Source organism: Pleurodeles waltl, chromosome 2_2, assembly GCF_031143425.1.
Source record: "Pleurodeles waltl isolate 20211129_DDA chromosome 2_2, aPleWal1.hap1.20221129, whole genome shotgun sequence".
NCBI lineage: Eukaryota > Metazoa > Chordata > Amphibia > Caudata > Salamandridae > Pleurodeles > Pleurodeles waltl.
In genome coordinates, this window is record NC_090439.1 from 213,381,434 (window position 1) to 213,408,887 (window position 27,454).

General features: G+C 45.7%; 1 protein-coding gene across 1 annotated transcript in view; it reads left to right on the forward strand.

The window, feature by feature from the left end:
- The window catches only part of DNAH5 (dynein axonemal heavy chain 5), a 4,110,061-nt gene that overhangs the window by 3,237,839 nt on the left and 844,768 nt on the right, over positions 1-27,454 (forward strand). Inside the window, exon 55 of the mRNA XM_069219645.1 lies at positions 16,845-17,112. Coding sequence (XP_069075746.1) covers positions 16,845-17,112 — 268 coding nt within the window. The remainder of the gene's footprint in view (positions 1-16,844; positions 17,113-27,454) is intronic.

The following is a 27,454-nucleotide window of genomic DNA, read 5'->3' on the forward strand; positions in this document are numbered from 1 at the left end:
GCAGCGGTTACGGCAGGAAAAACATCGGAGAAAGAGGAATTGCCCGTTATAGAACCCCAACCGGTGTTACGGTTAACTTCCTTAGCCCTTTTTCCACAGGAGCAAAAGGCGTCCCACCTTTTGTTAGCAGTGGAGCTGGTGTCCAAAGAACGAAAGTTTCCAGTATGGGCGATGATAGACTCCGGAGCCACGGGAAATTTCATAGATGCAGGGGTGGTTAGGAGATTGGGACTTCCTAGCATTCCGAGAAAGGACCCCGAAATAGTGTTGGCGGTTGATGGTACACCGCTGAAATCTGGGCCCCTTCCAGAACATACTGAGGACGTTGGGTTGATCTTCAATGGGGTATCTCCGGAACATAAAGAAAGAATTAGACTGGATATAATAGAGGCTCCTCAGTATGAAATTATTTTAGGAATGCCCTGGTTAAGAAAACACAATCCTGTTATAGATTGGCAAACCAAGACGGTTAGTTTTCAGTCCTCGAGGTGTGAGAATAACTGCTTCTTGTATGACGAATCCCCCATGTTAGCATTGGCTCAAGGGTTACAGTTGGCCACAGTGATGGAGAAAACAGTGATATTGCCCTCTGTTTATGCCGAGTTCAAGGATGTGTTCGACGAAGGTCAGGCTGAGACATTGCCACCCCATCGTGTATATGATTGCAAGATAGATCTGATTCCTGGAGCTCTCCTTCCTTCCTGTAGGGTATATGCTCTATCAGACCCAGAAACCAAGCATTTGAGAAAATACTTGGATCACTTCCTGGAGATCGGGTTCATTAGACCATCTTGTTCTCCGGCAGCCTCTCCACTCTTTTTCATAGCTAAAGCTAATAAAGAGTTGAGAACCTGCATCGATTATCGAATGCTGAACAAGAATACAGTGAGGAATAGATACCCTCTTCCTCTCATTCCTGTGTTATTGGAACAGGTGAAAGAGGCGGTAATCTATACAAGGTTGGACCTGAAGGGAGCTTACCATCTGGTCAGAATCCGCGAAGGGGACGAGTGGAAAACGGCGTTCAAAACCCGTTATGGTCTGTTTGAGTACTTGGTAATGCCGTTTGGGTTGTGTAACGCCCCGGCGGCATTCCAGTATTTTCTGAACGATGTTCTCAAGGAATACGTAGACCGTTTCGTGATCGTTTATATAGATGACATTCTGGTGTATTCCACATCCCTGGAGCGCCACTCTGACCATGTTTCCTTAGTACTCCTAGCATTGCGACAGCATAGTCTTTTTTGCAAACTGAGCAAATGCGAGTTCCATGTCCGGAAGGTTGAGTTCTTGGGGGTGGATTTAAGCCCTGAAGGGTTTTGCATGTCGACAAGAAAAATACAGGCTGTTCAGGAGTGGCCAGTATCCACTAGTGTGAGAGACGTGCAATGCTTCCTTGGGTTTTCCAATTACTATAGAAGATTCATCTTTCATTTTTCTCACATTGTGTCACCTATAACAAGGTTACTAAGAAAGGGGGTGTCTTTTGTTTGGTCAGAGGAAGCAGAGGAGGCCTTTTGCTTTTTGAAACAGGCCTTCTGCTCCGCACCTATACTTCAACATCCCCAGCCGGATGCCCCTTTTATCGTCGAAGCGGATGCCTCGGATATAGCGATAGGGGCCGTGTTATCACAAAGAAACAAAACCACCGGACAGCTTCATCCTGTTGCGTTTTTATCTAGGAAACTATCGGCTGCGGAACTTAACTATACGGTGGCAGAAAAGGAATTGTTAGCCATCAAAAAGGCATTCCAAGAATGGCGACACTACCTATGGGGAGCTCAACACCCGGTCACGGTATATACTGATCACCGAAATCTGCAGTATATGAAGGAGGCAAGACAACTTACCCAGCGGCAAATGAGGTGGATGCTGTTTTTTTCAGAATACGAGTTTGTGGTGACCTTCCGTCCTGGGGTTGACAATCGCAAGGCAGATTCACTGTCTCGACAAGAGGACGTGAGAACCATCGCTTCAAGACCTGAGGAAGCAATCATCAAACCTGAAAGAGTGCTTTGTGCCCTTCATATCTCCCATTTCTTAGAAAAGGTTTCTAAGCATAAGTCTGCTGCTCAGTGGAAGAAATGGGCGGAGTTAAGTCAGGACCGTACCCTTAAGCATGGAATACCGTTGCAAGGTAATCGTTTGTATTTGCCAACACGTGAACTCCGAGTGCAAGCCTTTAATTGGTGTCACGATGCGGTAACGGCTGGTCATCCTGGTTACACCAAAACGGCGCAAATAGTTCGACGACATTTCAGGTGGGAAGGTTGGGCTAAAGACGTTGCGGCCTGGGTGGCTCGGTGTGAGATATGTGCACGGGCCAAGGGAGAAAACGCGAAGAGCCAGGGCAGACTGATACCTTTGCCCACTCCGGATAAACCATGGCAAACCATTAGCGTGGATTTTGTGGTAGGATTACCAATGGATCAGGGGTACAACGCTATCATGGTGGTAATCGATAGCCTTACCAAGATGGGTAATTTTCTCCCTTGTAGAAATCTGCCTACAGCCAGTCAAACCGCCCATCTAATTTTGTCTCAAGTGGTGCGGTTACATGGTCTACCAAGAACCATTATTTCGGACAGAGGCCCCCAGTTTGTTGCTAGGTTTTGGCGTATGTGGTGCAAGGTGCTGCGCATTGAATCCGCACTGTCCACCAGTTTCCACCCACAAACCGATGGCCAGACGGAGCGCCTCAATCAAACCCTGAAAAAATATCTGAGGTGCTATGCAAAGGACGCTCACGAATCCTGGGTTTCGTTGCTATGGCTGGCAGAACTATCATACAACAATGCTTGGCATAGCTCGATACGAGAATCTCCTTTTCGTGCTAACACGGGGTTCCACGCGGAAATGTTGCCCATAAACATACCTAGGGAAGTCACGGATCAACCTACGGTTCATGCCATGATTAAGAATCTCCAATCCGTGCAAAAGAAGATACGACTCAATCTGGAGAAGGCCAAAGAACAGTATAAAAAGTGGGGTGATGAACATCGGCGTGAGGGGCCGGCATATCAGCCAGGCGATAGAGTGTGGCTTTCCACCAAGTATATACGCTTCAAGATGCGTAGCGTCTTTCATCCTCGTTACATTGGTCCCTATGAGGTGTTACGCCAGATAAACCCTGTGGCTTACCGTCTCAACTTACCTGCTTCCTTAAGGATCCATCCGGTATTTCATTGCAGCCTTTTGAAACCGGCTCTTTCAGCGACCCGGCAGGCGGTGCCTCCGGTGGTCAGAGATGGGCAGCTGGAGTACGAGGTGCGCAGAGTGTTGGATTCCAAACGACGGGGGGGTAAGCTGTGGTACTTGGTTTCATGGAAGGGGTACAATGCTGAGGACGATTCATGGGAGCCGGAAAGCAATGTCCATGCCCCTAGGGCAGTACGGCTGTTTCATGCCCGTCATCCCTCTAAACCTGGTCCTAGGAGGCGCTTTGGAGGCAGGCGTACTGTCAGGTGTTAGCCACGGCGCCTACATTGCCGATCGGGATAACATAGTCCTTTTGGACTACATATCCCATGACGCCTAGAGGGGAAGAGGTCGCTTAAAAAGCAAGCACATACAGGAAGTAATGTGCGTTATTCGTTTCCTAGAAACCAGTCGGATGGACAACGAGGGCTCTTGCTGACGGCGTTTCCGAGGTTGAGTTGTTTGCTTAGGAGGTTTAATTCCTCCTTCGGTTTTCCGTGGAGCCTGGGACCTTCCCAATATCAGGGGGAGTGTTGAGTTTATTTTCCCAGAGGAACCTGCCACGAAGGAGAGGTGGTAGCGGTGAGACGATTTGGTGCCGGCATCCCTCGCCTTTCTTTTTTCAGTTCGACAAGGACACTGGTAACTTCTGAAGCACGGCGGTCTTTTGTTTGAGTTACCAATAAAGCACGATTATCCTTGGGGCCAGAGAACATTATATGTTTGGCTACGACAAGGGGTTAATGTTTATTTTTGCGGGAATTGAACTGCCGGGATGATTTTTCTTTTCAATACGTAATGAAATAACACCGGGTTATTCCTACAAATTGCGTGACTATGACCTGGGGCTTAGTGGATTAACTGAGTCATAGAAAGGACTACGAGATATGTTCTTATCATCGTTAATTTTATTCCCTTTCTCTTTGTTTCTGTCTCCTCATTATTTCGTGACTATCTTGTATAAATGTGGGTGTTGAGCAACCCATTAGAGATCCTCGGTATTAATTGTTGGCTTGGGGCGTCCATCTATGATTCAGATGGAGCACAGATAGGTGTTGGATTAGTTCTGCCCTCATGAGTTATGGGCAGGTACGGTCGTTGGTACTTTAGCGAGACATTGCGAGAGTAGACAGGCAATGTGATATTAACACTGTGTATTCCTCTCTTTACAGATATCCCGTCCCTGCTGTTCCTTCCCCTTCCTTCCCTCACCCGATTACTCCAATGCACCGTGGTTTATATAGGTGACTTGGTGGAGTCAGGAGGCGGACCCTTATTTGCATAGCGCCGAGTCTGAGGAGCATCTACAACGTGACACCCTATGGCTACACTGCACTTACAATGTCTAAGAATGTACCTAGACACTGTAGGGGCATATTGCTCATGCAGCTATGCCCTCACCTGTGGTACAGTTCACTCTGCCTTAGGGCTGTAAGGCCTGCTAGAGGGGTGACTTACCTATACCACAGGCAGTGGTTTGTGGGCATGGCACCCTGAGAGGGGTGCCATGTAGACTTTGCCTTTTTCTCCCTACCAGCACAAACAAACTGTTAAGGCAGTGTGCATGTGCTTGGTGAGAGGTCTTCCAGGGTGGCATAATGCATGCTGCAGCCCTTGGGGGACCTTCCCTGGCCACAGGGCCCTTGGTACCATGGATACCTTTTACAAGGGACTTAACTGTGCGCAAGAGGTGTTCCAATTGTGTGAACAAAGGTACAGATTTTGGGAAAGAATGCTGGTGCTGGGTCCTGGTTAGCAGGATCCCAGCACTCTCAATCAAAGTTGGCATCAATATCAGGCAAAAAGTCGGAGGGTAACCATGCCAACAAGGGCACTTTTCTTCACTTAGCATTTTTTGGGGGGATTTTTTTTTTGTAATTTTCAAGGAAACAGTACAAACCAAATAAGACATACCTATGTAGCAAAGGAGACAGTCACAGAAACATAAGTTACCAAATCAATTCACAGCGTTACATATTCAGAGTGAAACTGGTGTGGCAAGACAATACTAATTTGCTGGAGTAGTAACAAACCATAACAAACCAGAGACACAACAACAAGAGGAAACCACGCAAATGTGTGCCAGAGCTCTGACCCATGCTTCAGTCAACCGCCCAGAAGTCCCACACCCAGTCTCACCCTGTTAGACCTGACAGCCTTAGGGTGGTCATCCCTCAACGTTTTGCCTGCCTCCCTCCACTTTTCTGACATTGTTTTTGCTGGTTTTAGGTCTCTGCGCACTTTACCACTGCTCAGTGAAAAAGAGCATATGCTCTCTCCCTTAGACATGGTAACATTGGTTCATACCCAAGTGGCATATTTGGCCTACTTGTAAATCCCTAGTAAAGTGCACTGCATGTGCCCAGGGCCTGGAGATTGAATGCTACTAGGGCCTGCAGCACTGTTTGTGCCACCCACATAAGTAGCCCCTTTTCCATGTCTTAAGCCTGCCATTGCAAGGTCTGTGTGCAGTTTTACTGCCACTTCAACTTAGCATGTAAAAGTACTTGCCAAGCCCTAAGCCTCCTTTTTTTACATATGTCACCCCTAATAGTGCAGAGTGCTATGTAGTTAAAATTCAGGACATGTACATGTGTTTATATGTCCTGGTAGTAGAAAACTCCTAAATTGGTCTTCCACTACTGTGAGGCCTACTCCTTTCATAGAACAGCATTAGAGCTACCCTCATATACTGTTGGAGTGGTAGATTCTGATCAGAAAGGGGGTAATAAGGTCATGTTTCATATTGCCAGACTGGTAATACAAAATCCTGCTTATTGGTGAAGTTGGATTTTATATTACTATTTTAGAAATGCCGCTTTTAGAAAATGAGCATTTCTCTGCACTTAAAATCCATCTGTTCCTTACAGCCTGTCTCCAATCCACGCCTGGGCTGGTTGACAGCTCCCTTGTGCATTTCACCTAGACACCCACAAACACAGGATACTCAGTCACACCTGAACTCATCTGCATTCTGAATCGGTCTTCCCGGGCTGGGAGGGACACTTATTTCAAAGGCTAGTGTCCTGCCGTCACACAATAGACTGCCAAACTCCCTATTGGGAGAATGGCAGACAGACCTGTACTTAAGGGGGACCTTGTGCACTTCAAAACCACTCTTTGAAGTCTCACCCACATCAAAGGCATTTTGGGGTATATAAACTGGGTCCTTGACCACACCAAATCAGACACTTCTGGACCTGGACCTGAACCTGCAACCTGTCAAATTCGACGCCCAGCCATACCACATCGACGTGCAGCCGAGCCGGAACAATGCAGCCCGACTTCCTGATTGAAGAATCGACAAAGTGCCTGCTGTGCGACAGAAACTTCGATGCATCGCCTACCGGATTGATGCAACGCCTGTGACTTCTTCCTGCGCGCCCAGGATTTTCCTGGCATTGTCCCTGGGCATCCAAAAATCCCCACATCGCAGTGAGGAACCAAGACTGCGTGCCAAAAATCAACGTAAAACCCATTGGAGTGTGTAAAGAAAGGACGCATCGTCTGTGCTGCATCAGAAAATCCGACGCACACCATATTTTTCCATGCATCTCCTCCTCTATAGTCTCTGTGCGTGGTAATTTGGACGCAAACTAGGTACTTTGTGCAAACAAGAGACAACTGTTAATTTCTAAGATTTAATCCTCTTGTTAATCTTGCTAAAGTGATGTCTCAACTTCTGCTTAATGAATCTTTATCATTTTGACCTTAATTTAACCAGATAAATATCTTATATTTCGTTAAACCTGTGTGATGTTTTTTTCACAGTGTTACTGTATGGTTTATTGCAGAAATACTTTACAAATCTCCTTCTAAGTTAAGCCTGACTACTCAGTGCCAAGCTACCAGAGGGTGGGCACAGGATCATTTGGATTGTGTGTGACTTACCCTGACTAGGATTGTGGTCCCTACTTGGACAAGGGTCTATACCTCTGCCAACTAAAGACCCATTACTAACACACCCCAATTCAGGCAACCGAAGTGATGTCAGGCGACACCGGAGACGCAACCAGGTCCGATGAGTTTACCCTAGAGGGTCCATCTTCCACCAAAATCCTCCTTTGTGTATCCATTCAAGGACAGGCCAGCAATATTGCATCCCATGCAGGCCAGATCGGGGTCATATGCTCCCCTCTAATCTCCTCCCCCTCTATCACCTCCCTCTCACAGTCCACCCATTTGATTAATTCCTTCCACCAAATTTACAGGTCAGGGCCTCAGGCCAACTTCCAACTTATCGTCAGCTGCCGACAGGTAAGAATGACTGCCATGTCTGTAAACCTGTCTTTCACTCTATGGGCAATGCTCCGGTTATGGAAGCCCAGCAGGCACAGTTGTGGGGAGCATTCAAGAATCCTGTTTGTGGCCCGATGGACAACTTGTAGGACCATGTCCCAACAGGGGGCCATCGTGGGGCAAGGTCAAACCATATGATAAAAATCTGCAATCTCTGTGCCGTGCTGAGTGCAGGCCAATGGCTCCACAAAGAACAGAGCATGGATGCAACGAGGGGTGAGGTACGTCTGATACAAGAAGTAAAACTGGATCATTTTAACCTTTTATTACAAGATACTTTGGGGGTACAGAACAAGGCTTCTCACAAGCTGAATCATCAAATGATGACCCAAAGTCTACCATTTAATGCTGATGCAACTGAGACAGATGTGCCTGTTCCCCCTTTAGTAGACCCCTGTAAAGAAGCGTAACAACCTTCGTCCTCCCTGTTATAAGGAATAAATAGTGGAGGCATTCTTATTCCAAAGACTCTGCGGATCTGAGATCCCACCAAGCCCAGACCTTACCCATCAGGCCTCCATGAAGTAGAAAGTTTCCAACCAGGATAGCATACGCCTCTCTGAGTTCCAGAAAAATGGTGGCCTCATCCTATGTGAACAAATCACCCATTATAGAGAGTCACGTCTCGATCCACAATTGCAGGCCACCCAAGGTCCCCAAATGCTGCAATACTGAGCAATCAACAAGAGAAGTTCGCTGGGATATGGGACCCTGGCATGCTTCCTCTGAAGTGCCCTCACTCAGATGTATCTCGCTGTCATAATGCATTCTTGCCACTTACCACCGGGTTTACTCAACATTTTTACAGAGGTCGCAGTATAAAAGTTAGTCTTGACTCCTACTGCTGTGATTTTTTTTTTCCAACTATCATTGAGAGCCCTTTGTTGCTTATATTGCAAATATTGTTGATTGGTATTGTATTGAGTGACAGCTGTAGTCATGACATATGAGTTAGTCTGCTGGGCATTCAGGGCAGGCTGAAGAGCTATATTCATGGTATTTGTCTCTGCCTTGTTTGGTATTCTGCTTTTTACCATAAAGGAATGTAGTACATACTAAAGGAGTGCCTCGGCTGGGTGTTGCTGAACACAATGTCGGCATGCTAAATGTCATACCACAGATTTGGTTGTGCAAGCCATGTCACACCTGTAAAGATCAAGGACAAGAGCAAGGGGACACCTTTGCAGAATACAGGTGGGGACACTCACAGAATGTCCTCAATGTGAAAAAGCCTCCGGGATCCTCTCAGGAGATCTCATCCTGCTGTATCAGGTGACATCTGATACAGATAGATAAATGTCCCGACTCCCAACAGATAACTTCCCCCATCAGTCATGGCCCTTGGCAGCACCACCTCCTCCTCCTTTGAGAGGTATGACTTCCCTTGAGCCATCCATTCATGAGGAGCTCTTCAAGTATTTAATGGGGGCCAGCACTGAATTTCAGCACTCGGGGGTTGAATGGTGGACTTTCTCTCCAGGCCTTTACATCCGTTAGGCTTCTGCTCACATAGTGAATCATGAGTTCCACATACTCATGTCCAGGCTGATGTTAGGATAGAAAGGCGTGGAGTCCGTTAGGCCTCACATAAACAATTTGGGGCAAAGAATCAGTTCAAAATAAGCCTTTCTACCGCAATCAGGCACTTCACACTTCTCAATCTGACCAGATGAGACAAGGCCCAGCGTGACACTTCCCTAAGTGCTGCGAAGATCATGGCAATCTCCCTGATGTAGCTAGAGCAATAGCTGACCACCAAAGGAAACTATGGAAGTTGTCAGTAGTTGTAGGAATTGGTGGGTTCAAACTGGAGTCTGTCTAAAACCATCGACTGAGAAGACTTGTCTAAAAAAAAAAAAAAAGTTATGCTTTAAAGAATGGACACTATTCTGCAAGAAGTTAAAGTGTTAAATTTCGTAGTGCTCTGAAGACTTCCATGTCTGAGTGACATCCTGTTACTCATGATACTTGCTTAATGCCAGAATATCCTTCCTAACTTGCAGCAATTCAAATATGCATTACTTGGTTTAATTACTGTTCAGTGGAATGTTTCCAAACAGAGAGAATTCCAAAGTTTGGCATCTTATAGTAGAAGAATTGCAGATTAGTGGAACATTTGCTGTGCTTCAAGTAGACACTAGTTAATTCATGTCCTGTTCTTAAAAACTGTTTATCTCTTCTTCCTCATAAGTCTGAATGTAAAGTCTGAATGTGATGATGTTGAGCAAACTGACGTTTGCTTTGGTTAATGTGCATTAAGGTTTAGTAGTCCTTAACCTTGCATGAGCCTAGGTACAACTGCAATATTTCAGCTATTTTGTCACACACATAAACCATCAAGTAGTTCATAAACTCAAGGTCCATGCATCAAGCCATGACATTGCTCAGGAGCCAGGGCACTGGAACTCTGCTATTCATCCATACATGCCTACTTTGAGGATATTGATATTAGCGTGATCAGTTAATTCATTATTTGCAAACGTGTGTCATTATTCTTGGCACTCTTTCGATTTATTGTAGAAGTATGTAGGTTGGTTTTTGTTTGCATTTCCTAGTAGACAGAAGTGCATGTTACGTTCTTATGTATGTGATTCCCGATTTATAGTGCCACGAAACGGGCTGAGACAGCAAGTTAATCATTTAGCGTTGTGCCTCCTAAAAACCCAACACTGCGTGACCATTGTCCAGGGGCCCTCTAAAGTATACAAAAAAGTGCTGGATGTAATCACTGTCACTGGTAATCACTGGGGCCCGCATCCCAGTTTATCATTATTTTGATCATCCTGCCACCTCAGATTGATGCCAGGATGAGGGTCGCTGGATTATCTTGTGACATTATACTTCATAGTATGTGCTTTTAGGCGGCAGAGAGTCTTGGTGGGTTTTTTCTTCTTAGAGTCAGTTTTACAGCCATATTTGTGAAAGCCCCCACATGCTGTTTGACATGTGCCAGACTTTGGAAATGTGACGATGTACCTTCGTCATGTTGCCTTGCTTGCATCCTTTGTGACAACACTGGGTTTGCGCTGTTTCGTGGCCAGAGCTCTATCATAATCCTTGTGATGGGACTTAGTTTTTTCCCCCATGTTCACTATTTGTGAAACTAAGAAAGGCTTCTCAGATATTTTCCTTTGGAAGCCATACAGCTGCATCCTTTGATATGCCACAGTAAAATATCTTCTTTTTTCCCAAATTTGTTACATTCACATTAGCACATCAGTTTCCACAGCCAAATTGATAAGTAATCCATAGATGCACCCTTGTCGAGGTATGTGTTGTGAAAGTGTGACATTCATGATATATGTTTCATTGAAATCAAATTTGTCATTTAGACACTTTTGCAGGCCTCCCTAGGATGCTGTATGTTTCTCACTTGTGGCGTCAAGGCAGTGCGTCAATTTACACCATGGTCTATGAACCACCATCTGTGAATCCCACTGTATAACGTGCTGTTGCATGAAAATGGAGGAAGAAAGACTTTCCCAATCAAGTAAATAAACACCCACATAGAGACGTGGGACAGATGCAGACACTGGTGGATTTTCAAACTCACTGAAGCAGGGACAGCACCACGTTGCATTATGCAGCATCTGGAACTGAGACACACATATGAGATCTGAAGCAAGCAGAAATACCGTTTTGGAATTACTGGTGCAAGATTAGTATGGTCAGAAGCACTGCTGGTAGACAGGGTAGAGCTTTGGTGCAGTGGCATCAGGGGCTTCGTTGCTCCAAGACGGTTCGTTGTCAGAGGTGCTTAGAACATTTTCTTTTCTGATCACTAGGAAAAACTTGGTAGATTCTTATGCGGGACTGTAGGAAGTTGGCTCTGTATATACTATTTCAAAGTAAGAAATAGTGTGCACAGAGTCCAAGGGTTCCCCTGAGAGGTAAGATAGTGGCAAAAGTAGATAATTCTAATGCTCTATTTTATGTTAGTGTGGTCGAGCAGTAGGCTTATCAGAGGGTAGTGTTAAGCATTTGTTGTACACACACAGGCAATAAATGAGGAACACACACTCAAAGACTTACTCCAGGCCAATAGGTTTTTATATTGAAAAATATATTTTCTTAGTTTATTTTAAGAACCACAGGTTCAAGATTTACATCAAACACTTTAAATGTAAGGTACTTCACTTAGATACTTTAGGAACTTTGAATGAAAAAAATATCATGTACAGTCTTTGTAAAAATGGCAATAAGCTATTTTTAAAGTGGACACAGTGCAAAAATCAACAGTTCCTGGGGAGGTAATTAAAGGTTAGATTTGGAGGTAAGTAAAACACTTACAAGTCTCAGTTCTGGGGCATAGGCAGCCCACCGTTGGGGGTTCAAGGCAACCCCAAAGTTGCCACACCAGCAGCTCAGGGCAGGTCATGTGCAGAGGTCAAAGAGGTGCCCAAAACACATAAGCGCCTATGGATAACAGGGGGTGCTCCGGTTCCAGTCTGCCAGCAGGTAAGTACCTGTGTCCTCGGGGGGCAGACCAGGGGGGTTTTGTAGAGCACTGGGGGAGACACAAGTAGGCACACAAAATACACCCTCAGCGGCACAGGGGCGGCCGGGTGCAGTGTGCAAAGCAGGCGTTGGGTTTCAGGTAGGAAACAATGGAGAGACCCGGGGATCACTCTAGCGGTGCAGGCAGGCACGGGGGCTTACCGGGACAGCCACCAGCTGGGTTAGGCAGAGGGTCGCCTGGGGGTCACTCCTGCATCAAAGTTCAGTTCCTTCAGGTCATGGGGGCTGCGGGTGCAGTGTTGGTTCCAGGCGTTGGGTCCCTTGTTATAGGCAGTCGCGGTTAGGGGGAGCCTCTGGATTCTCTCTGCAGGAGTCGCTATGGGGGCTCAGGGGGGTCGTCTCTGGTTACTCACTGGCTCGCAGTCGCCGAAGAGTCCTCCCTGAAGTGTTTGTTCTCTGGATCTCGAGCCGGGGGCGTCGGGTGCAGAGTGGGAGTCTCACTCTTCCGGCAGGAAACGTGAAGTCTTTGGAAGTTGCTTCTTTGTTGCAAAGAAGAAGCTGGTTTTGAACAGGGCCGCTGTTCATGGGAGTTTCTTGGTCCTTTAGTCCAGGGCAGTCCTCTGAGGCTTCAGAGGTCGCTGGTCCCTGTCGGATGCGTCGCTGGAGCAGGTTTTCGAAGTTGGAGACAGGCCGGTAGGGCTGAGGCCAAAGCAGTTGTCGTCTTCCTCTTTCTCTGCAGGCTTGTAGGTCAGCAGTCCTTGTTTCTCCAGGTTGCAGGAATCTGATTTCCTGGGATCTGGGGAGCCCCTAAATACTGAATTTAGGGGTGTCTTTAGGTCTGAGAGGGTAGTAGCCAATGGCTACTGTCCTTACAGGTGGCTACACCCTCTTTGTGCCTCCTCCTGGTGGGGAGGGGGGGACATCCCTAATCATATTGGGGGAATTCTCCAAACTCAAGATGGAGGATTTCTCAAGGCAGGGGTCACCTCAGCTCAGGACACCTTAGGGGCTGTCCTGACTGGTGGGTGACTCCTCCTTGTTTTTCTCATTATCTCCTCCAGCCTTGCCACCAAAAGTGGGGGCAGTGGCTGGAGGGGCGGGCATCTCCACTAGCTGGGATGCCCTGGGGCGCTGTAACAAAAGGGGTGAGCCTATGAGGCTCACAGCCAGGTGTTACAGTTCCTGCAGGGGGGGGTGAGAAGCACCTCCACCCAGTACAGGCTTTGTTCCTGGCCGCAGAGTGACAAAGGCACTCTCCCCATGTGGCCAGCAACATGTCTGGTGTGGTGCAGGCTGGCAGGAACTCGTCAGCCTACACTAGAAGTCGGGTAGGTATTCAGAGGGCATCTTTAAGATGCCCTCTGGGTGTATGTTACAATAAATTGCACACTGGCATGAGTGTGCATTTATTGTGCTGAGAAGTGTGATACCAAACTTCCCAGTTTTCAGTGTAGCCATTATGGAACTGTGGAGTTTGTGTTTGACAAACTCCCAGACCATATACTCTTATGGTTACCCTGCACTTAGTGTCTAAGGTTTTGCTTAGACACTGTAGGGGCTAGTGCTCATGCACATATGCCCTCACCTGTGGTATAGTGCACCCTGTCTTAGGGCTGTAAGGCCTGCTAGAGGGGTGACTTACCTATGCAACAGGCAGTGTGAGGTTGGCATGGCACTCTGAGGGGAGTGCCATGTCGACTTTGTCATTTTCCCCCCACCAGCACACACAAGCTGAGTGGCAGTGTGCATGTGCTGAGTGAGGGGTCCTCAGGGTGGCATAAGACATGCTGCAGCCCTTAGAGACATTCCCTGGTATCAGGGCCCTTGGTACCAGGGGTACCAGTTACAAGGGACTTACCTGAGTGCCAGGGTTGTGCCAATTGTGGAGAAAAGGTACAATTTAGGGAAAGAACACTGGTGCTGGGGCCTGGTTAGCAGGGTCCCAGTCCACTTTCAAATCATAACTTAGCATCATCAAAGGCAAAACGTTAGGGGGTAACCATGCCAAGGAGGCATTTCTTTACAGGGACCCAAATAAAGATTAAAGGGTGCTTGTAATCTAACCTTAGGGCTTTATTTCGTGCAGCTATTTACAAGTGCCTGCTGCTAGTAGACCTGCTATCTGCTTTAACTTGTCTGTGAGTTGAGGCAGGACCTGTGCTTTCAGACATCTTGCTCTTCCTCATGCACTCTTTGGCTGCTGATTTCTCCAAGTAGACAAGTAGGCAAGACTGCTAATGCCCCTCTGTCATTTCTTGATGGCTTAGCCTTGCTTAATAGATTTAATTTTGTTTTTCGAACAGGTATTCGATCTCACCATGCTGACCCTAAACAGGTTTTCCTTCATCCATTGACAAATATTTCACCTTTTTCCGGGGGCCATGATTTTAGATGTTTTTATTTCATAGTTCTCTGTACCATCAACGAAAATAGGGCCATATGTACGAAAAGATCTGGGGACAGATATACAAAGCATTTTCCCTTGTACCAACCCTATTTTGCAAGTCGGTAACCTATTACCTACTCACAAAATAGGGTTTGCGAGTCGCTATTAGGAAGAGGCTTATCAAGGGTGTCCCTTCCTAATAGCAAGTCGCATTGGTATGTTAGAATGTTTTGGCACCGAGAATGTGGTAACAAAACATTCACACTTTACCCACTCCATGAGGGTGGTGCTAACCCATTCATAAACGGTAAGTGGTCCCCAAGGGACCCTTTTCCCTTTGTGAATGGGGGTGGCAACATTTATTCAGAGCAGGCATTGGTCTCACAGATCACTGTCCACTCTAAAAACCATGAAGAGCCAGATGTAGGAAGCCTGTTTGCATTTCTTAAAAGTAGGAATCGGTATTTCGGGCATTAACAAATGCATACTGGGCTTTTCTGATGCACCAAGCCCTTTAAGGAATCCCAGATTGCTATTTCTAGCCTGTAGAAATCGCAGTTTGCAATTCCCTGAATAGGACATGACAGTAGGGATTTACTATTTGCATTTCCTATTCTGATGCACTATGCATTTCCAAAATGCGATTTGCACATTTTGGAGATCCAATTACCATCAATTTGAAGTTGGTGGTACCCAGGTGCAATTTTAAAAAAAGATCCCCAAGGTGCTTTTTTTAAATTGCTATAGATGACACACATGCCTTCTAGGCATATGTGTGCTCTACAGGTGCACCCTTATTTTGGGGGTGTACCAGAGGAGGCCTTTTTCCCATTGCCATCCCTGGTTTTACATTTCCTAAATAGCAATTTCTTAATAAGAAATTGCTATTTAGGAAATGCAGAACTGACCAATTGACTCAAATGCAATGGGATTTCTTAATACTAGTTTCTTAATAGCGATTCCTACCGATTTCCTAATAGCAATTCCTACGTTTCAAGAATCCCTATTAGGAAATCGGTATCTTTGTGCATAGCATTTTGCATTTCTTAAATAGTGATTTCTATGAAGTCACTATTTAAGAAATGTAAAAATAGAGTTTTTGTACATCTGGCCCGAAAAGAAAACTTTCTATTTTTATTTTTGAAATTCATCCTGTTTTCACTTAAGGAAAACATACTGTATTAAAAAAATGCTTTATTTAAAAAGCTGTCACAGACATGGTGGATTGCTGACCCCAGTAGGCTACCATCCCCGTGAGTGCTGTCTATTCACAATGGGTCGCAAATTGCAACCTGCCTCATTAATATTAAAGAGGCAGGTCCTTTGCAACCCATTTGGGAATCGCAAACAGTGTCTCAGACACTGTTGTACAACAGTTTTTGCCACTCTCACAATTTGCGAATCACTGAAAAAACGCAAATTGCAATTTGCAAACACTGAGGGTCGGACATCTGGCCCTCTATATCTCCTAATGAACCGAATTGCGATTTCAGTCCGTTAAGAAATGCTAAATTGTCTTTAGATATGTACAAACGCAGATAGGGAATCACAAAATGTGATTTCTGCCCAGTGGAAACCATATTTAAATCACATTTTACGATTCCCTAATAGGAAATTGCGTAGGATTTCCTATTTGGGATTTCCTAAGCACATGTACAAAGCATTTCCTAAATGCGAAATGGGCATTTCAGAAATGCTACTACCATCAACTCCAAGTTGATGGTAACAATGTGCAATTAAAAAAAAATTAACCCTAAAGGCATTTTTTAAAGTGCGATGCAGCACATATCTCCCTCGGGCATTTGTGCTCTTTACATGTGCACCACTTGTGTTTGGAGTGCATCAAGGGCAGCCGCAGGTCCATAGGCACCCTTGGTTTTGCATTTCTTATTTTGAGATTTCCTAAAAGCACCCCCTACCATGTAGGAGTGGCTATTAAGAAATCTCCATTTTTGTGTATTCCATTTTGCATTTTGTAAAGATCGATTTCTTAGCGTTCGCTATTTAGGAAATGCAAAAAAGTAATTTCGTACATATGGCCCATATAATTAATAGACAGATACACATTAAAGTATATTGTAATTACTTACTTTTGTTGCAGAGGTGTCCAACACAATGTTATTGGTGAAGCTGAAAGGTAAAACGCATTACTCACAGTTTTTTTGTTTTTTTGCTATCAGATTGTTTTCTGCTTCATCGGTTCCTGTTGTGTTTATTTTTTTTAGAAATGGGCAATCAATGTGTTAATCTTACTCCCTATGAGAATGGAAAATTAGCGGTACTTGGATGGATTATTTTTTCACTGATTCAAAAGGTAGTAAGCTTCGTAATTGTGGTCCCAACCCCTTTCTATGTTTTGTATACATAAAGGTAAAATGTAATCACGTATTTTAGTGACATAAATAGATTAGAGCTTCCCCTACTGTTTGTGTCACTAACTACGAATATTTGGGAAATGTTCTCCAGTTTGGTGAAATGTATCTTTCTCGTCTCCTTGTTTTAGGTCTCAAATTTGTTTGCCCGTGATGAACTGGATGAGATAACAACTGACCTAATACCTGTCATGAAAAAGGAGCACCCACGACGTCCATCGACCAATGAGAACCTGTATGACTATTTTATGACCAGGGTCCGACAGAACCTTCATGTTGTACTTTGCTTTTCACCTGTGGGTGAAAAGTTCAGAAATCGAGCTTTAAAGTTTCCTGCACTTATTTCAGGCTGCACTATGGACTGGTTTAGTCGATGGCCTAAGGATGCTTTAGTAGCGGGTAAGACTCAAACGTGCCTATGCTATGATTGTATTTAAGTGGAGGCAACTCATTCCAAAAACACTGATGCTGAGCTGCTCACCTCAGTTTTTCTTCTGTAGTTCACAGCGTGTGACTTCAAATAGTGTTTTCAGTGGCGCTTGAAGATAGTAAACAGAGTAGCTGGCTGATAAAGGAACAATGTTTATACCACTATTAAATGTTTTTTTCTCAACATTCGTTGCTCTTCAATGTTTTGCATTTTGTTGACATTCGAGACATCTGCATGACATGCATGAATTCTGTATAATAATTACCAATTCAAAAAATATTGTCACAGTAGGTAAATTTGATAGCCAGAATTCATACTTCTCTCTAAGTGGTAACCAAACATTATGCCTATTCGAGTGACATAGCTGAAATCTCAAATGTAGAGTTCAAATCCGATATTTTACCTTCTAGTTTAGGACATACAAAACTGTTATTCAAAGATGGCGTTAAGCATGTAATTTCACTCTAATCAAAATGCATTAATGCAAGGTAAGCAGACCAGGGCCGTTTGCGCCCGCTTGCATGCCCTGGGACACTTTGATATTAAAGAAGGGGCCACAAACGCTTGTGCAGCCCCTTCTGTAACACAGATAGCGCTGGTGCACAAATGGCGACAGCTCTATCATTGGAGGGCGTTCCCTGATATGCATGGGTGCATGGTCCCATGCAAATGAGGGAATCAGTTTGCCTCTGCGCTCGTGCTGCATTGCAAAAAGGTGATGCACTCACAGTGCGTCTTCTAAAGGCAGCCCTCTGGGTGGGAGAAAGGTGGTCCCATGACCCCTCGGACATCCCCTTGCAGGCGGGTGCAGTCACTCACTGCACCCGCCTGCAAGGAGATCTCTAATCCTCCTTAAAAGTGCAAGCGGGGTGCCACGTGCATTGAGAAACACAGAGCAGTTTTTAAACAGCTTCTCCGTATTTCTCTTAAATGCACTGCCCTGAGGGTAAATACAACTTCGTGGCTGCCCTGGGGCAGTGCATTCAATTTAATACGGCATACTCTCCTTGTTTGCACCTGGCACACCTTTTGAAGGGTGCACCCAGCACAAGCAAGTAGAGTGTGCATAGTCTGTAATACTGCCTCAAATCAGGAATCCATTTGATCAGAAATACTGCCTAATGGAGGATTGTCTGAGGTATTTAATCTAATGAATCTTCATTTGTATTGATTAGATCTGCTTTACATTTAGCAAAGAAGAATCTACTTATGTCCAGGATAATCTTCATCTTGCCAAGTAGAGCAGATGCCCATTTCAAATGTATGTTCATAAACAAATGTACACCTGCTACGACCATCTCATCATGTCCATCTGTGGTAATGGGTGTGATGTAGTACTTTTGTGTTTAATGGATACAAAACAAATGATAAGAAAATCATACCCATTATCGCTCAAAATAACAATCAACTTAGAATGCATCGGGCACATAGAACACATTTGTGCGAATAACACATGAAGAACTAACAGAAAAATAAATCAGATTAAACTTCCAACCTCTTGTCATTCCTGTGTATATTAACAAATCAAACATTTAACTATTTGAAAAATGTGTACATCTGCTTTTCAATGCAACTCTCTTGCAAGATGCTTTCCGAAGTCCCTAAAAATGGCCCAAGCCTTCCTAATGGTGCAAATTAAGAAACACACCTCATCCATTGCACTAATAAACTACAGTGTCCCTTAAAGCTCCTTTTAGCCCAAGCATCATTTAATGTTTCCCTAGACATACTCTGCAAAATATTGGTTACCACACATCATTATTACAATGATATGAAATTGTGACCAAAGAAAACTTGCATCAATGATGTTTTTAGCCTTGGGTCATGTCATGCATCAAGAAAATACAGCAGTGGATGGTAAATAACTTTCTCCTACTTAATCCCAAGCAAACATAAATAACCTCACCCTCCTACTTAATCACAAACAGAGCGTAAAGCACCTGATCACAACTAAGCACAATCGGAAATTTCACATAGAACACTTCAACAACTCAAAGTTGATTATTAAAGTATGGTTCAGCTCTCTATACTAAATGTTCAAGTAAAATTCAAATTCAAACTAGACCCAGCAATAAAAAAAACATTAACTAACATAGGAGTCCTTTGCAGGTGCAATGTAATCACATGATGATCAAATGTGGAGTATTAAAAGGTATTCTATATCTCATTACTTTCTTCACACTCTTAATATGCTATTAGTAAATCGCAATTAGGAAATCCCATCGCATTTGTTCCAGTGGGCCGGTTTTGCATTTCCAAAATAGTGATTTCATAATAGAAAACTGTTATTTTTGACATGCATTACTAAGAATTGGTATGAGCAATAGGCTGTCCCTGATCCACCCCAAAAAATAGTGGTGCACATGTAAAGCACACATATGCCCTAGGGGCATGGTGTGTGCTCTATTGCACTTAAAAAAAAAATCTTTGGGTGCCTTTTTAAAATTGCACATGGTTACCATCGACTTGGAGTTGATAGTAATTACATTTCCTAAATGCCCACTTTGCATTTAGAAAATGCTTCTTACATGTGCATAGGAAATCCCTATTTGCAATTTCCTATTTGAGGATCACAGAATGCAATTTCTACTTGGTGGAAATCGCATTTTGTAATACCCTAAATGCCTTTGCATATTTCAAAAGCCCATTTAGCATTTCTTAATGGCCTGAAATAGCGATTGGGACCATTAAAAAATGCTAAATGGCTTTGTACATCCGGCCCTACTTCCTCAAATCCTGTAATGCCTGCTAGTAAAATTATTCTCATGCTGCTGACACCCAGTCTGAATACTCGCTCTCATAGGAGTCTGACTCCAGTGGGGAGTCTGACTCCAAGGGATATAAAGCTCCCTGGGTCATTCAGGACACTCTGGGCCTGATTCTAACTTTGGAGGACGGTGTTAAACCGTCCCAAAAGTGGCGGATATACCACCTACCGTATTACGAGTCCATTATATCCTATGGAACTCGTAATACAGTAGGTGGTATATCCGCCACTTTTGGGACGGTTTAACACCGTCCTCCAAAGTTAGAATCAGGCCCTCTATTTTTAAATGGCGCTCCGGCGAGTCTCAGAGACTCTTGTGAGCCCAACTGCCAGAATATACAATTATTTTTTACCCCTAATTTCACGAAAACTACTGAACAGATTTACACCAAATCTGCAGAGCTAAATTTAGCTTCCTGCCGAATTTGGTGTAATTCCGTTCAGCAGTTTTTGTTGTGGATATGCCTAAAGTAGTCTAAGGAAAATGCATGGGTATTTTGTGTTTTGGACCTCCCCTTTTTCTCAGCTCTTGCTTGACAGATCACCCCAGAACTTGCTGTGCACAAACTAATCACAACGTAGCACCTTTTTGGACAGTTTCATGGAGATTCCTGAAACCCTGCCAAAGTTATTAGAAAAATGCTTTTCCAATGGAAAAGACCTAACTATAACTAGGTGGCAGAGGTATACACCTTTGACCAAGTGGAGACCAGAATCCTAGTCAGGGTAAGTCACAACACAATCCAAATTATCCTGTATCCTCACCCCCTGGTAGCTCGGCACTGAGCAGTCAGGCTTAACTTAGAAGGCAATGTGTAAAAATACACTACACAGGTTTAGAAAAATTGATAATATTTATCAGAATAAAACAAGGTCAAAACAACAAAGATCCAACAAGCGCAAGTTGAAATATCACTTTTAAAATGTTTAAAAGAGTCTCAATCCTTAGAAATAAACAGTTGTCTCTTTGTTACACACAGTACCTGGTATGCGTAAAAAATAATGATGCACGGGGAGCGCAGAGAAGGAGATGCATGAAAAAATAAGGTGTTGCGTCGTATTTTCCAAAGCGGCACAGAAGATGCGTAGTTTATTTCCACGCTGCAAGGGGTTTGCATCATTTTTCAGTGCACAGTCTTGGTGCGCTGGAAGATGGAACAGGCGCTGCAACAGTCCGGTAGGCGATGCGTCAAATTTTCCATCACAAGGCAGGCGCTGTGTCGAATTTCCAGTAGGGAAGTTGGGCTGCATCTTTCAGGTCGGCTGTGTTGTGATTTCTCGGCCGCAATGCAGGCTTTGCGTCGATTTCTGCAGTTGTTGCGTAGATTTTCAACGCACAAGGAATTTCTTGAAGATGTGAAGTCTTTGTTGGCCCTGAGACCTCAGAAAGCAGGAGGCAGGCTCATTCCAAGCCCTTGGAGAACACTTTTGGGGAAGGCAAAGTCCTTCCAGCAAAGTTATAGGCCAGCAAGGCAACAGCAGAGCAGCAGTCCTTATCAGCAAAGCAGTCTTTAGGCAGCCAGGCAGCTCCTCTGACAGGGTATAGGTGTAGGTCCAGAAGTGTCTGAGTAGGTGGGGTCAGACACCCAGTTTATATACCCAAAAATGCCTTTGAAGTGGGGGAATCTTCAAAGAGTGGTTTTGAAGGGCACAAGTTCCTCTTTCAGCCCAGTCCTGTCTGCCAGTGTCCCAGTGGGTGGTTATCAGTCCTTTTGTGTGAGGGCAGGCCACTGGCTTTTAAAGTGTAAGCATCAGGCCCTCCACCCTTCCAGCCCAGGAAGACCCAATCAGTATGCAGATGAATGCAGATGTGACTGAGGCCCTCTTTACTAGTTTGGTGGTCACCGGAAGCCACGCCGGCGGTGGGTGTCACACCGCCGCCAGGCCAGCGGTGCAGACCACCATATTGCCTACGTAATCCAACTGACACAATAGAAGCCCATACAACTCATATGAAACAGTCAGTACTCACCCCCTTGTGGCTGCTTTGCTGCCGTCAAGTGCCCATCTATCTCTGGGTAGGCCACCGTCAATATGCGGGCCATTAGGGGGCTCAGGGTCCGACGGGCACCCCTCCCTCGTTGGGAGGACATCCCCAGCTGGGCCTCTGCAATCTTACGGGCCCAGTGTCTTAGGTCCCTTCACAGCTTTCTGCAGTGGGTGCTCCACCAGCTATGGACCCCCAGGGTCCGCACTTGCTTGGCGATGGCTCTCATAAACCCTTCTTCTGATGGGCGCTAACCTGCATGGGAGACACAGACAAAAGGAGAGATTCATGTAGAGTTACAGTGTACCTAAAGCAGTGGCCTACACACAGCATGCACAGCACATGTACAGGGTCCACAATACGCCATTATCATTCAAACAACACAACCCCAGCAGTCAATCATGCCATGTCTATATTCACACACTTTCGCTGTCAAACAACACCTTAGCTGATGAGTATACCACATTGTACTGACCTGTTTATCTGGAGCATCATACAGGGGTAGGACCCCTTCCACCAGTTTCTCCGGTTCCTCAGAGGGGCCCTATCACCTGCAGGATGTGCCATTGTGGCTTCCAGATACAGAACACAGCAGCTCATTCAGTGGAGATCTTGCTTGATCGAATGTCAGGAGTCAAGTGAGCTGGGTTATAGAAAATGGCGGTCATGACCACCGCAGTTATGACCGTCACCGCTGGCGGAGATCATCATTGGCCCCAGTTTCCCATAGACATCAATGTTAACCAATGAGGAGCTGCACAGCAGTTCCTACCGCCAAGACGACTAACGCTGGCGGAATGAAGTCACTTCCATCTGTCTTCTGCATGCAGGATAGGTGGCTTTTATTTCACATATTCTAAACATTTCTATGTGATTCTAGTGCATCTTAGCATGAAGTTGAACACTAGTAGCTTGATTCACCATGTCTACTCATGTGAACACACTAGTGAAGTGAGTGTCACCTGCCAATATGTCTGATGTAAAAAATTTTCTATGTGTGGACGTTTGATAACTGTATCCGACTTAGGGGCGAGTTTACTATATCTGACATCCATCTCTGTACAGACTCCTTGTGACAAGTAGATCAATGGAATTGACAGGCAGGATGTCACAGTTGTGTAGTTTGTGTATAACTATTTCCCTGTGTCAGTTTTCAAATACCTTACATGACTTGTCCTGGTCACAACTTCCGTGGTGTACTTTAGCAACAACAGTGTAACAGATGTCCTGAAATGTGTTCTGTCCTATGCCTGGTTACCGTCCAGTGGGGAGATTGAGAAATGCATCCGTCTACCATCCTCTAGTTGACCTTGCTACCATAGAAGAAAGACAAATAATACAGGATTATCGTCTGAACCGGCAGACCATCAGGGAACTGTGTACCCAGTTGGAGCCAGATCTCCTGCCATCCATACATAATCCACATGCCATCCCACAACAGTACAAGTGTTGTCTGTCCTGCATTGCCTCCCCTAAGGATCTTTTCAGGTGACAGTGGGACAGGCTGCTGGAAAGTCACAGCCGATGTTCAGTTTTGTGTTACAGAATGTACGGGATGCCTTTCTCAAGCACTTGAACAGCTACATCAGGTTCCCGCAACGTGCTGATCTATACACTGTGAAGTCTGCCTTTTAAAACATAGCACAAGTTACACATGTCATAGGGGCCAATGATGGCACCCACATCACTTTAGTTCCTCCCAGAGCCATTGAGAAAGTCTACAGGAACAGGAAGAATCACTATTCGATCAATGTGCAGGTGGTGTGTCTTGCCAGCCAATATATATCCCATGTGACTGCAAAGTTTCCTGGATCTGTACATGATTCTTACATCTTGAGTAACAGCAGTGTCCTACAAATGATGTCGCCACTACAGAGAGAGAGGGCCTGGCTAATTAGTAAGTGTACCACTGTCTATGTGTAACATCTATGCTACCTCACTTCACAGTCAGCTCTGTGCCTCTCATGGTTCCATAATGATACGTACCTTTGTGCACACAAGTGACTCCGGATACCCCAACCAGCCCTGGCTCCTGACACCAGTGAGGCACCCTACAACTAATGGGGAGGACAGTTACAATGAGGTTCATGACCAAATGAGGCAAGTAATCAAGAGGACATTTTGGCTACTGAAAGCAAGATTCAGATGCCTACATGTGTCCGGCGGTGCCCTACAGTACAGACCACAGAAAGGGTGCCAAATCATTGTAGCATATTGCATGCTACACAATCTTGCCCCGAGAAGACACATTCCACTGTTGGATGAGGAGGAGGTGGCAGCTGGACCAGTGGCTCAGGCTGGTGACTCAGGAAGTGATGAGGAGGCAGATGAGGAGAATGCAGCTGACTCTAGGACTGAGTTGATTCAGCAGATCTTTCAATGAATGCCAGGTATGTGTGGTCTGAAGTTTAAGGGACCTCTAACCCTGTCTGCCTAGTGTCATTGTCCGTCCTTGTGTTTTGCATCAGGGGATATGAGTGTACTACATCCATCCATCTGTCTGTGTAATGCATTTTGCTGGGATGATGGGTGCCCATCAGGGGAGGTGTAACCGCTATACTGCCAAAGGCATGTGGTACTTGCTGTTGGCAGGTCATGGCTTCAGCATAAGGTTCCCCATGTTGCATGGTTCCAGTACTGCAGATTGGATGCGTATGGTCTGCTCTAAACCTATCACACGACAGTCCAGCTACCCATCACACTGTTCCCAAACCTGATTTCAGGTAACAACCTGTTTTAGACATTGCAAGATAGGTTTTCTGTTGCCATGAGGAATGGTTCTGTTCTTTTACTTTGCATGTTTGTGACCTACAGACCTACCTTGCTGATATGTGGTGACTCCCCACTGCAACATGATTCCCAAAGATTACATTGTGTTCTGTATGTGTATTGGATGTGCAACATGTGAGCCATAATTGAAGCTTTACCCTATCTTGTTCTATCTTCAGGTCAGATGTGTAGTCCCACTCTGCTTTCTGACACGACTGTTGTCACCCTTGGCATAGGATTACAGTACAGGAAGGATGTCATAACCAACCTGCTGGACATTCCTGCCACATCTACCCCAGTGTTAGACTTATTGACACATGCATTTCAATTTATCTCTTTCACATTCAATGGTGCTGGTGACAATGATGACACATAACCCATTACTGTGCTGAAATGTGTTTATTGTGATTCAAAGTGCATTTGCTGAGGAGTGGGGTCAATGGGATTGGAAGCTTCAGAGTTGATGGCCCAACTGTTGTTTTCACAGGTCCAGTCTCCAATGGGCAAGGGTGAATGGAGTTTTGACAGTGGGAAGTTAACTGGATGTCTCAGTGGCACACAAGGGAGAATGTTCGGGAGACGGATCACTTCCTGCTAGTGTTTTTGGTCTTGGCCTCCGGTCCTGCAGGATGCCTGGATGGACGACCTTGTTTGCGTGGGAGATCCTCAGCTGCAGGGGTGCTCATAGCCCGTGGGTCCTCTGTCTGAGACTACATTGCAGTGGCTGTGGCAGACGCAGATGGCACAGGTGTTGCTCGGCTACTGGTAGGGGCCTGCTGGTGGTGGAGGACGCAGGATGCTGGTGAGTTCATTGAGCACCCCACAAATGGAGGCCATGGTGGCATTGTGTGTCTGCGACCGCTGTATGGCCTCCTGATGGTATTCCCCCTGAGCCTCTGGTTCTCCTGCAAGGTTGTCAGTATTCGACCCATCCTGTCCTGGGATTGCTGGTATGCTCCCAGGACTCTGGGGATGGCCCCCTGGCCAGTCGTGTCCTTGCCCTCTCACTGCCCCTTGCCCCCTGTGCCTGGAACCCTGGCAAAGTGTGCCCACTCCCACTGACACCCGCACCTTCTTTGTCTTGGATGTTAGGGGTCGACTCAGGTCCCTGTACTCTAGGGCACACTATAGATTGATCTGTCATTGGGACACAGATTTGGGGAGGAGGGGTTTCCTGTGTTGTGGTAGCCACAGAGGTGGGGGACTCAGATGTGGGCAGGGTGAGGCTGGTGGTGATGGACTGACCAGTCATCCCAGATGGTCCAGGTGAGGCGTCCCCTTCCAGACATCCAGAGTTATAGTCCTCAATTGGGCCTACTTCCTCTGCCTGACTATCTGTCTCTGGCATCCTCTACTGGGCGGCAGTAGTAGGGATACCTGTGGATGGAGAGGAGGTGTGGTGCTTTGATTAAATGTACTTGTTGTTCACATGGTTGTTTGCGACAATAGACTGGACTTGCTTTTTTCAGTGATGGCAATGACAGCTGCTTGACCACTGGCAATGTTTAAGGGCTAATGGATTGTGCTGTTATGTGCTTGTCGTATGGAAGGTTGTGGTCATCAATGCTGTCATTTCCATGTACTAATGAGCCGTCACAGTATCCTGTAGATGAGGGGGGTGACAAGGGTGGGGAGTGTTGCCTTGTGGTAGCTGTAGTAATTGCCAAGGTGGTGGATATTGGTGCATTTGGGGGGGCCTGTGTGGGATTAGTGGTATTGGGGAGGTGTGGCATGCAATGGAGGGTATTGGGTTCAGGGTGTATTGGTGCAAGTAACGTTGCTATGCTGTGAGGGGGTGTAAGGGCGGTGGGGGTACATGCTTTGCAGGAGTACATGGTGCCCGGGAGGGTTGTTGACTTACCAGAGTCCAGTCCTCCTGGTATTCAAGTCAGGCCCTCTGGATGCAGGATGGCCAAGGCCTTCTTCTCCCACAATGTTTACTCTGGGGGGTGAGGTGGGGGTCATGGCTATCTGGTGTTGTGCCGCCATGGACCTGCCCTTCCCCCATCAGTTGTTCCACCTCTTCCTGAGGTCCTCCCTTGTACGTGTATGTTTTCCCACTGAGTTCACCCTGTCAACGATCCTATGCCATAACTCTGTTTTCCTGGCAATGGATGTATGCTGGACCTGTGCTCCAAACAGTTGTGGCTCCACTCTGATGATTTTGTCTACCTTGACCCTCAACTCTTCGTCTGTGAATCGTGGGTGTTTCTGTTGTGACATAGTGGACATGGCGCAGTGGTGCGGGATGTGCTGTTTGGAGCAGTGGGGTTGTGTGGTTTGGTGTGCTTGTGGTATGTGGTGGTTGTGTGCAGTGGCAATATGTTTGTTGTGTACAGGGGTGCTGTTGTGTAGTGTGTGCTGCATGTTAGGTGTGGTGGTGCCTATGATATCCAGGTGCAGTGTATTCTGTTTGCGCATTCTTTCTTTTATCAGTAAAAATTTCAGGATGCAAGGGGTTGTGGGTATGTGTGGGGGGTGTTGTATAGTGCAGTGAGCAGGTGTGTTGGTATGTGTGTCAGGCGTGGGTATTCATAGTGTCCAATGTGGTGGTGTGTTCTGGTGGAGTTGATTTTTTGACGTGGTGGTTCGGACCGCCAATGGATTACTGCTGTTGAGAGACCGCTTTGCTGATTTGTGAGTCATAGTTTGGAGGGCGGGATGTTGTCGGCGTGGCTGTGCTGGCAGTGGTACCACCTCTCTCCCGCCCTTGGTCAGGCTGACTGTGTTGGATTTTTGGCTGATTTTGGCCGGTGTGCAGTTTGTGACTTGTAGTACGGCGGTCGTG